The sequence below is a fragment of the Anopheles arabiensis genome, chromosome 2 (assembly GCF_016920715.1).
Source record: "Anopheles arabiensis isolate DONGOLA chromosome 2, AaraD3, whole genome shotgun sequence".
Classification (NCBI taxonomy): Eukaryota; Metazoa; Arthropoda; class Insecta; order Diptera; family Culicidae; genus Anopheles; species Anopheles arabiensis.
This window is the reverse complement of record NC_053517.1, coordinates 4,590,584-4,601,771: the sequence shown is the minus strand read 5'-3', so window position 1 is coordinate 4,601,771 and position 11,188 is coordinate 4,590,584. Positions and strand designations below refer to the sequence as shown.

Here is an 11,188-nt window from a genome sequence, read left to right as displayed (position 1 = left end):
AGCAGCAGCAGCAGCGAATGAAGCGAGTATGAGAAGGAAAGAGAGAGATATATGGGGAGAAAAGGAAGCTCAATGGATGCTGCTTGCGGAAAAGGCGATTGCGCGGTAGCGATGGCGCGAGGAGCTGCAAATGCGCAAGAACCAACTGTGGAGAGCTTACGCGAAGATGCACGCACGAAAGGACGAAATTTATTCATTTCCTATTTGTATTTAGTCTTATGCGATTGAACAAAACAAATCTTTCCACCGCTCTCATGCTCGGTTCCTCCTCTGCGCCTCATACGGTTCCACCACCGGTGGCCTGGTCAGCCGGAAGAGAGTGGAATCTTTTCTTTTTTGGGTCCGGGGCGATCGTGGGATGCAGTTAAGTGGTGTACAAAAGGACATACCTTTATTTTGGATCGAACAGGGTGCTAGGTGATAGTAAACGAGGGTCCATCAGGGGCAATATTTTCATAAATAATGGAAGGCATGTGATTGATTTTTAAATAGTAAGATTAACGGTTTCAAATCACCACAAAAACGTCTGTGTTGCATTTCAAATTCAGCATTGCGCAAGTGCATCCTTCCTTTGCATCATCAAACCGATCGTAATTGCGGTTCAAAATTCAAATCGTAACGGCTCACCGAAACGTTGAAATTTTTCGCTTGAATCGTTCGAGCAGTTTCAATTCGAGCACAATTGCTTCAAGATATATAGAGCGATGTACCATCTGGCACCTTCTACACCTTGTGCGCGAATGTTGACAGCAGCAGTTTGAAGTGGCAGAGAAAAGAAAAAGAAAAAAGGAGTTTTGTTTTTAATCGCGTTGATGTGTTGTTGATATTTGCTTTCATCGTGCGATTTCCGGCGGGTGTGTAAATACGGTGGGTGCTTACATAAAAAAAGTACGACCGGGTTGTGCTGGTTAACGGAAGCGGACATCTTCGAACCAGGCACGACGTGAACCTTCCGGCTGACCTTGAACTTAACTCACCCATCCGTGTGTGTGTCGGTATCATTTAGATCGCGAGCGGTAAGTTAGTAGGGACACGGTGCGGGGTAGTAGCATTCATCAATTTCGCACAGATTTGATGATTACGCAATCGATGGTATCTTGTTGCTGGTGTTGTAGTTGCGATAGAAAGTGTTGTTTACAATAAGCCTCTTTACCGTCCTGCACAGTAGACAGAACGCACCTCACCCTCCGGTTAGCAAGGATGGCCACGATGGGACGCAAATTGTTAAACAACCTGAAAAGCAAAGAGTTCCGGGAGTATCTGATGAGCACTCACTTCTGGGGCCCGGTAGCGAACTGGGGCATCCCTATTGCGGCGCTCGGTGATCTGAAGAAAGATCCTAAGATTATTTCCGGCACGATGACTGGCGGTAAGTGGTTCGGTGCGGCGCCTAATTAGCACAATTACAGCTTAATTTCCTTCATTGTAGCTCTCTGTCTGTACTCGATGGTTTTTATGCGCTTCGCCTGGAAGGTGCAGCCGAGAAACTTGCTGCTTTTTGCGTGTCACATTACTAACACTACCGCGCAAGCTTTGCAGGGCGCTCGGTTCATCGAGTACCACCATATGGGTGGCAAGGAGCGGATGGAGAAAGCGCAAGCTCAACCCGCAGCCTAATGCGAACGCGCGATGCAATGCAAACATACTAACGAACATCACAACCGAACGCCACTCGAATTGGGAATGTGTGTGTTTGAAGGAAGGGAAAAGAGAGCGGAAGAGAAAGAGAAAGTGTGATCGTTAAACGAATCAAACCGATATTAGTCTTCTTGGGTGAAAGTGTGTATGCAACAGTTAACAACAGCAAGTCCTTTACAGCAGCAAAACAAAATGCACAAAAAAACATAGAATCTTTGAACAAACTGTTCATCCTACGATGCGAAACGCCAGCTAGTAGAGATGGAAAGATGCTACACTTATGGTGCTAAAATGGGGAGAACCAATCTTACGGCACGATCGGTAAGATAGAATAGAACACTATACGGGAACAATGGTACCTGGCGGGAATATATAAATAACCAAACGACATAGGAAATACAGGTAGATAAGGGACAGGCCAGTAAGAGACGATGACACTCCTTTACAACGGCTCTTATGCGAACAAAAGTCACTGACTCTTGCTCAGTGGTGAGTAGATGCTTTTTTATAGAATAGGTAAATTTTTAGACACATTTTGCAAGCAACTTTTACGCACGCAACACATTTTTAGGCGCACGTTTAACGTTTACAATCGAATAATGTTCGTACGGTAGTAACTAATTAGTACAGCAAGCAAAGCCGGTAGTAGTCTGTAGTGGCAATAGTAGTTCGAAATTGGCACCACCTTAATCTGATAGGACGGCGAAATCAGCTTCCCTAACAATCTTCCCCTACCAAAACCCGCACACCTTTTACCTTATTGCCTGTAGCTTTCCGTTTCCCGTTCAAGAGGGCGAAATGCGCGATAAAAGACAGATCTTTCAACACCTCCCCAGAAAGTAAACCATTTTTCTTCCATACGAAAGTGTATCCTCTAGAGAAAGATTGGCAGGAATTGGCGTTTAAAAACAAAAGCAACTACTAAGCAGAAGGCTGCTGTGGTGTAAACATGCTAGTGCAGGACTTAGTTTTCTCAAGGATTTAACAAACAGACAAAAACTGTGGAATAATGTGTTCTATTTTGAGTAGAAGTTGTGTTTTACCAGTGAACCTGTAAGGTGAATTTTTATACCATGTAAAGCGATAAAGAAGATCGAGAGATCGAGAGCGAGAGATTCTGTTTATTTGTTGACAATAAAGCTCTGAAGTATGTGCAGTCCGAGTGCTGTGTTGATGCATGCGTTAGAAGAAAAAAGCCAAAACATTCGAAATTAGATACACCTGGGGATGCCGCGTGGAGTGTTAAATTTTGTCAACACAATCAATTTTTGTTGTTATCCTATGCTAATGGTTTGCGTCAACATAAAACCTCCACGTTCGTTTGATGCATCGTGAATTGTTGAACAAACAGGTGCTGAATATTGTTTGTTTGTTTCTTAAAAACCGTGCTAAAAGGTAACAATTGGAAGGCAAACAGTGCACGATAATGGTCGATGCATTAAGTCTCTGCGGACTGTAGATCGTTGTTCGTTGTCACGAGGGTGTTGTCCGCATTGCATTGGGAAAACATGACTAATGATGTACGAGATTACATTCAAGAGATACTTATTAGAGATATTTGTACCATTTTCAAGACCAAAACGCGTCCTGAAACTGATACAGAACCCGTACTGGTCCTGGAACTGGTAAAAAAGGCCGTATCGATCTTGAGACTGATGCTGGAGCCAAGTGGAATCGGAACTGTTCATAGACCTGTTCTAGTTTTGTAACAAAACGGTAACTCATACCGGTCCTAGGACTGATGCTGAACCTATAGCGACCAAGGAACTGATACTGAACCTATATGTTTACTACAACTGTTACTGAACCCATATCGGAACCTGGAACTGATACTGAACTCATATACAACTATATATTTTACCTTAATGTTATTGTAACAAATAAGCAGAAGATACAATGCTCGACATTAGTGAAGGGTAAAGTTGGCAAAAATCCGGAGTACACTCGGATTCAACTTCGATAATTTCGGAATCTACTCCGGAAGGTAGGTCCACTCAGCATTATCCGGAGTCGTTTGGGATCGTCCGAAATCGCTCGGAGTCGTCCGGAGTCGTTTGGAGATGTCGGAGTCGGTCGGAGTCGTTGGAGTCGTTCGGAGTCGTTCGGAGTCGTTCGGAGTCGTCTGACTAGTTCGAAGTCGTCCCTGAAAAGCCTGATCACAACGACTCCGAACGACTCCGGGCGACACTGGACGATTCCGAACGACTCCGAACGACTCCGGACGACTCTGACTCCGTGTTAAACTCACTAGTCAATTCGGATGTTGCCGGAGTCGGAATCGGACTAACAATTGCCGGAGTCGAATCGGAGTCGTGGGTGCGCTTCAAAGAGCACATCACTACTCTACATCTGTAAATTAATAGCAAAAAAGCAGTCTTTTTTAGAAGCAGAAGGGTTTCTGAAAATGTGTCACCATTCGGCAAAAGCTTCCCTTTGAAAGCTCCACTAGTACACCAACCACACTAAGGCAGCTTTTGTGAGCTTTTGCCGATACAACGGTGAGCTACGAACGTGTGTGAGTGTGGTGTTTAGTACACTGACTGACACAAACTAGCAAGCTTTGGAGTGTATCGCCGTGCACACACGATTCCAATGTTTGCATGCGTTTCTCTTTGCCCTACACGGACACATTGTCACTACACAGGGTGTGACAAAGAATCGACAACGTGCTTCGGCATGGGACGAATGGGAGAGTGAGAGAAGCAACCTCGTAGCTGGGCAATGATCCAGCGAGGTGCAAGCGGGATAGAGCATCAACTCTCCCATCATCCGTCGGAAGCGACTGAATGAGCCAAAGGTTGCACATGCGCGCGCACACAACGAATCCAAGTGTGCTGTGGGGAAATCGTTGCTGCTGCTGCTACTCCGTTTTGGTGGTGTTGGTGTGATAAGGAGCCGCTCCCAGCGTGTTCCGATACGGGGCGTCACAAACAAGAGAAAGCAAACCAAAAACAAAAAAAAACACTCTGACCCTTTTCAACGTATTTCATGCGAGAGGACACCGTGGGTGAGTATGTGTGTGTGCGTATACTTATTCTCGTGCTCTGGAACGTCGCTTTTTCCATCCAGCATCCCTTTACTGTGGGTGTGTGTGTGTGTGCGTGTGGTGGACAGCAGGAGACACCCCGATGGCCAGCCAAGAGAGCACCAGCGAACGGTACGGCCGTGCCAGAGTCGTCTGAGTGCCGAGTTAGTGTGGTCGAGCTGCAAGTAGGACTACGTGAGGACTTCTTCTGCTCGGTTGAATCGGTTAGTGGCCGTGGTGGTGGGTTTTTGTGGTACATAGCAGTTGAATAAATCTTAATTACAAAAGTGAAAAATACTAATCGCAGCCGTCTATCGGTCGTGTGTATACGAGGCCTCTGGGGCGTCGTACCGTGAGCGTCGGGCCAATGAAAGAACCCGAAAAAAGAAAATGGAATACTGCTGCCTGCCAAATTGGGACCTCCCAGCCGAGGCGAGGCTCCCAAGCAAGGAAGGAAAAAAAACAAACAAATTCTTTCTACTGCATGTGAATGTGAGTGTGTGTGTGTGTGTGTTTGAGTGTGTGGCCTGAGGATTAGCAAATATCTTGTGGTGGATGTTCTTTTTTCGTAACAAAAAATCCTCGGGGAAAAAATGGAAATACCGAGAAGCAAGTGTGACCGAGTGACTGCTTTCGCGAAACGGGCGTGATAGTTGCAGGTGGATTGGGCAAATTTGTGTAATGTGTGTGTGCGTGTGTGTGTGTGTAAATGCGCTAGAGATAATCTTGTGGCATGAAATAAATCAACCCCTAACTGACCACCTCCAGGCCGCAAGGTTGTGGACAAGGCCCAGTGGCAGCAGCAGCAGCAGCAGCAGCCGCTAGAACCAACCGAAGAAAAGCGTTCAACGCCCATGTGTGTGGGGTTTTCACTCCTCCTCAGCATGATGCGGAAAAAAGGCGACGGTTTTGTGTCAATGGAGCAGTGGATACAACACTCCCCAGTGCGAAGGAATTAGTGTACGGGCGTCCCTTTCGCTCTCTCGCACACACAGACACACGCACGTTTTCTTACTCATCCAGCATTCGCTCGCTCTTTCTCGCTCTCTCTGTCGCTCCTTTTTAGCCTTTGATGCATCGCACCATCTCGCTCACACTGGGTGGTGGTTCATTGTCGCAGGCTACTAAGCTTAAATCCTTCTGCTGCTGCTGTTCGTACCGTTTTGTTAGTGCTTGTGTGTGTGTGACTGTATGTGTAAATTTTTTTTTGTTTTTTTTGCTCCAAAACCCACAATCAGTGACACTGTGAGAAGTAACGATTGCAAAGAAACGCGTTACTTTGCCCACAAAACAAAAGCGTGAGACCCGCTGGGAGTCGGGTAGTCCAACGCCCCAAAAGAAGATCGTTTCGCATGATGCTTTCAAACGGGCGTGTACGTAAGCCGTTTATGCATGCAGCACACGGACACGCGATGCGAGCAGCGAGCGAAGAGTGAAGAGCAACTGCCCTTCTCCTTCTGCTTCAAATTGATGAAAAAAAGAAAGAAGGAGAACTCTCCTGTGCCGGAGAAAGCAAGAGCAGGGGAGATCTTCTCAAACTCGTGCTGAGAAAAGCCAGCCAGCGAACACCAGCAAGGGAGAGAGTTTTTGGGGGAGGGGGGAGAGGTAGAGCAAAAAAAAAAGAGAGAACGAAGATGTATTTCTATTCCCCTCCCCCCCCCTTTGCCAATTCCGTTGCCCATACTCTTCCAACCGCAGCATCGGTTCATCCTTTCGGCAAAGCACCCTTCAAACACATGTGCACGAACCAACGCGATCACACGTTTTGTGTGTGTGCGTGTTCTTTTAGTCCTTCCCGATCGTTCGTGAAGCCGTTCACAAGATCCTCGACGCCAAGGCACGCCATGAACGTAAGCACCATAACGGACAATGGAACGGGTTTGAACGTCGTCGTTCCGGAACAGCGCGATCTCTACTGCGACAGTGTGGCGTGCGTCGGCTGCTGGGTGTAGCCATCGAGCATCGTTTGGGCTCTTGGTTTGGGGGATAATACTTGGATGATTTTCGTAAAACATATTTTCATTCTTTCTGGAGCAAAACAAAGTATTTTATCTTCTGTTTTCCCTGGCATTGCAGTTCCTTCTGAGCTTTAGCCAATATCAATTGTATGTGCAATGGTGTGCAGCGTTTACGTTCTTGTATTGGATGGTGTTGGGTGTAATACATCGAACGTCTTGAAGGATAAGACTTTGTTCTCATACTGCAATTAATTTCCTATTCTTCATGTAGTGTACAGTGCAGTAAAGTGCCCAAAACGGGCCAAAGAGCAGGGAAGCATATGAAGATCAATAGCAGAACAGTCGAATTCCAAATTAATTCAATTTCGTTGCGTTGAAATTGAAACATTTTTTGTATCAACAAAACCCCACCCCACAATCCCTCTCCCCTCCCCCTGGCTGCCGCTTGATGGCGTTATGGAGCAGCCTGGTAGGTCACGTTACGGGGAGCCATTTTTGCCACCCCCCTCCCGCAAATTCGCTCCGTACAGCAAGTTTATGTAATGTCGCGGTTCATCTCGCCCATTCTTATCCGCGGCGCGGTACGCTGCTCGACTTTTCCTAACACCAGCGGTAGCGGCGGAAAAGCGATTGTTGAACGGGCACGGTTTTTTTTTGGTATGATTCCATGCCGCGAGATCTTGTGTTTGTGTGTGTGTGTGAGAGAGTGTGTTTGCAAGTGCGCACCCATTTGCCAGCAGTGACGATACAACAGCAACCAGAAGAAAAGAAAAGGAAAGGCAAGAAAAAAAAACAGCAGCTCCCCTCTCGGGAAAATCCACCCAGCTATAGCAACAACAAAAAAAAAAGCAAAGAAAAGATGGGAGCAACACAGAAGAAAAGGAAAAAAAAAATCAACATCCCCAATTGGCAAGCGGGCGAACTGCTGACAACTCCCTTTCAACTGTCAAACGGCAGCGGTCTGAAGTTCAAAAGGCAGAGCAAACGCACTCTCGCGCTCGCTCGCGCTCTCTCTCTCCCTCTTTTCGGTTTCATTCTCCCTCATTCTCTCTCTCTCTTTGTTGTTCAATCGCTCTATCTCGCTCGCCTTTTGCTCGCAAGGATAGCAAGGGGCCAGCACGGAGGCAAGCTGTGTGCAAGCTTTTGTGCAAAATGTGACCCACGAAGAAGAGAGGCATAGAAAGAGCGAGAGAGAGACAAACAAGCGTCTGCGCGAGAGCAAAATAAAGGGGACACTCGAAAGAAGAAGCAAAATACAACACACCACACCGCCCCAAGCAGCGCGTGCTGTAAAAGTAGATGCGATATGGTGGTGGTGGCCGCGAGATGGTAAAGAGAACAGTTTATCATCAGTGCATTTGAGAAAAGGATCTCTCGTGTACGCGCCCCTACTTAGCGGAGAGCTTCTGCAAGAGCGTGTGTGTGTGAGAGAAAGAGCGATGTGGGGGGAGGTAAGCGATGCTGTGTGGTGCAAACCAAACTCCCTGAAGCTGCTGCTGCTGCTGATGATGATGGTGCCGAAAATATGTCAAAAGACGATGTACACGTTCTCGGTTTCGTGCGGGCCGCCTGCTGCGGCGATGCTGCCGATAAAGATCCGTGGTAGCATGGTGGCATTGGTGGAGTTGTCTTAGCAGTGTGTGTGTGTGTGTGTGTGCGTGTGTGTGTGCTCTCGCGAGAGAGAGAGAGAGAGAGAGAGAGAGAGCGCGCCCGAGTGAATGAGTGCAATCAGCGCAAAGCTCACTCAGTGTGTGTGCGTGTGTGTGCGTTTGATGTTGTGGGGCGCGGTGGTTTATGTTCGCGACACCGTGGCCACAGTGTTGGGATCAACGGTGGCTGCTTCTTCCTTTTCCCACTGCCCCCTTTTGGCTCGGATTACTTTTGATTTCGTCTTGAGAAGAACGCAGAAACGCAGCAGTTGGGAGGAAGGAAACAAAAGCGCGTTTAAAAAGGCGTCCGGTGTCGAGTGTGCGTGTGTGCGTGTATGTTCTGGCAGATGGTAGGTAGCTGGGTGGGTGGGGAATGAAAGGGAGAAATGAGCAAAAGGAGGCCCGAAAAGGAGTGCCAACAGCGAATCTTCGCACATCGTTAGAAGATTGCATAATTTCCGTCCATCCGCGGCGTGCGGCGCCGTACGCAGGATCAGGTAGCACCCGCCCGCCTCGAAGACACCATTACGCCGCCCGGTAAGCCCGGTGCCTTTCACTGTGGGAGGGGGAGGGGGGTGGGGGAACTTAAACTGAACTGCTATTGTCTGGTTTTGTTAATTTTTTAAAATTTTCCTCCACTCGCCTTCTCGTGTGTGCGTTTTTTAATCTTTCGTTTTGTTACGGGGTAAAAAGTTGCCTGCCAAACCTTTTGAAACTATTTTTTTCCCCCCGAACCGAACACTGGCTGGCAAGAAGGTGGTGCGGGAGGCTTGGGAGCTGTTTTAGTTCCACCAACAAGCGTGCCATCTCTACTTCCATCAATCAAGGTATGGGGCGGCTTTGGTTGGTTTTTCCTTGTGGCCGTAGCACAATGGGCGATAGATGGATGGATGGTATGGGGGGGTTTGGGGGGGGGGGGGCGGGGTGGTAGGTCGGGAGTCAAATAGTTTGAAAGTGGATTTATCCACCCATTTTGAGCCACTGGCACACACACACACACACACACACACACTGTGTCCATTCTTTTCCGGTTTCTTTTGTGTGGCTTGTCACAATGGTAGCGGCGGCGGCGATGTGTGCCTCGAACGGAAGCGAACAAATCCTCCAACAAAGTATGTCAATGGAATGTTTTGTGGAGTTTGTTCGAAAGTGGAGAGGGGAGGGTTGGCAAAAGTTGGCAGGAAATTGTCCCAACCGATGATGTAGGGGAGCGGAGAGGTTGATGTGAAGGAGGGGGTATGTAATGATTGACATTTTCACCCCTTACTGCCGAAACCGTTCAAGCGTGTCCTGTGAAACGACAATATATTTAGCTGGCTACTGAGCGAATGTGATGACCCGCTGCAGGACGAGTTGCTCCTGCCAATCCAATGAAGAAGAGCAAGAATGAGGGGGGAGGGGGGGGGACAACAACAACGACGAAAGTCATTTATCGAACATCACTGGTCACTGGACTGACAAGGTTCACCTGACCTCCGGCCAACAAGTTCCTTTGCCGGGATAGGCCACTCCACTCCCGACTGGCAGATGATGGCCGTTCAAACAAACAAAAAAAGGCACGTCCAACAGGGTCCTTACTCAAGGGCCACTCCGCGAAGAGAGCCACCGGCGTCGTCGAGCTCGATGATAAGGAAATCGAAATGTCAGATGTGACAAATTGTCTCCCGGACACCAGGGAGCACATGCAGCAAGCAACCTCCTCTTTCTTCTCCTCCCCCCCCCACCCACACTTGCCACCACTTCTTTCAGCATCAGTCAATCATCGACCGAAAAAAAAAACAAGTGCAGAAGTAGCAATGAAGATCGAACGGGAACGGGCTTGCTTGCGGTCTATTTCGAACACCGCACCGGTGGGTGCGTTCGTCGCCTGGATGCTGCCAGCAAGCAGGTCCGGGGAAGCAGAAGAGGGAAGGACAACACGGTAACAATCTTGTTGAAATTTTCTTTTCCCTTCACCGGGCGGAAGTCCCGTTTTGGAGACGCCTTTTAACGGTGACAGGTCCACCCAACGGTGTCCGCCCTCTCTCACCGCTGCCTTCACTGACAAACTGCTTCCGGGGACGTGTAATAGCTCGATGGGCTGGACCACTGCCAGAATGGACTTCTCATCGCACACACACACACCCACTGTTCCAATTCGTCAAACAGCTGGTGGGGATGAGGCGATAAAAGGTGTGCGCCCGTGATAGTGGACGATCCGTGGACGGAGGGCATAGCGTTGGGCTATTTTTAGCTTGTCGATTGAAAGCGCGGACGTGCTTTAAATGATGCGGTTTGATCGGGACGGGATTGCTCCGGATCAACGGACACTGGCCGGATGTGCAGTGTAGTGTGTAACGGGATTGTTTTACTTGTGTGTGTGTGTTGGAGTAAGGGTCTATTTTTAAACCCCGTTAAGGCGTGCTGCAACGAGCGACATGTTGTGAAATAGCTGGTTGGATGTTAGAAAAAAAAGGAATGCTTCCACAACTATGACGAATGGTTTGCAATGTCCAGGCGCTGACCAGGCTCACCAGATATTGGTCCAAAAATCAATCAACCGGAACGCTGATTGAGCGTAATAAATAATCGAGAAGCTGTCCTACCGTCACGGCGTCACAGGCGGGGAACAGTCGACATTCAAACAACCAAACACACCAGACAGTGCGTCTACCGTCTTAAATCTCTTTTATTGTTCGTGTTCGCATTGATCCCGTGCTTCTTTTTGTTTCCTTCTGCCCCCTGTTATATAGATGTTTTCCCTTCTATTCCCTTCTGTCCCTCTTTCGAGTGCGACTGAGGGTGCTACCGATACCCATAGCCGTTAATGTAATCTACTGCCGCACAAACTACGCTGGGCGTTGCAATTCATTCTCTGCCGCTGCTCTCTCTATCCTGGGATCGTTTCCCCATCCTCCCGTGCAAACCATCAATCATCA

The 11,188-nt window shown here is 48.2% G+C and overlaps 2 protein-coding genes across 17 annotated transcripts in view; both read left to right on the top strand.

Annotated features, from left to right (window-relative positions):
- Positions 1-758: 758 nt before the first annotated feature.
- LOC120895857 (mitochondrial pyruvate carrier 1) lies at positions 759-2,800 on the top strand. Of its 2 annotated transcripts, none has more exons than XM_040299546.1 (3): positions 759-1,016; positions 1,169-1,369; positions 1,430-2,800. In XM_040299546.1, exons 2-3 carry the CDS (start codon positions 1,201-1,203, stop codon positions 1,615-1,617), a joined length of 357 nt encoding a protein of 118 aa, XP_040155480.1. In that variant the 5' UTR covers positions 759-1,016; positions 1,169-1,200; the 3' UTR covers positions 1,618-2,800. The 2 variants fall into 2 exon arrangements, with proteins under 2 accessions (XP_040155480.1, XP_040155479.1); XM_040299545.1 differs by having other exon boundaries at positions 761-1,016; positions 1,166-1,369.
- A 1,910-nt stretch (positions 2,801-4,710) lies between these two features.
- The window catches only part of LOC120896737 (cubilin), an 89,625-nt gene continuing 83,147 nt past the window's right edge, over positions 4,711-11,188 (top strand). For 3 of the 15 annotated variants that reach the window (XM_040301127.1, XM_040301121.1, XM_040301133.1), the window contains exon 1: positions 4,719-4,887. The gene's annotated coding sequence lies outside the window, so the exon portion shown is untranslated. Of the gene's footprint in view, positions 4,917-7,964; positions 8,073-11,188 lie in introns of those variants that run through there. The other 12 variants (XM_040301128.1, XM_040301131.1, XM_040301123.1 and 9 more) reach the window with 9 other exon arrangements.

Coding starts and splice junctions, on each gene's coding strand:
- LOC120895857 (XM_040299546.1), top strand. CDS start 1,201: ATGGCCACGATGGGACGCAAATTGTTAAACAACCTGAAAAGCAAAGAG. Junction 1,370..1,429: donor TTCCGGCACGATGACTGGCG/GTAAGTGGTTCG, acceptor CCTTCATTGTAG/CTCTCTGTCTGTACTCGATG.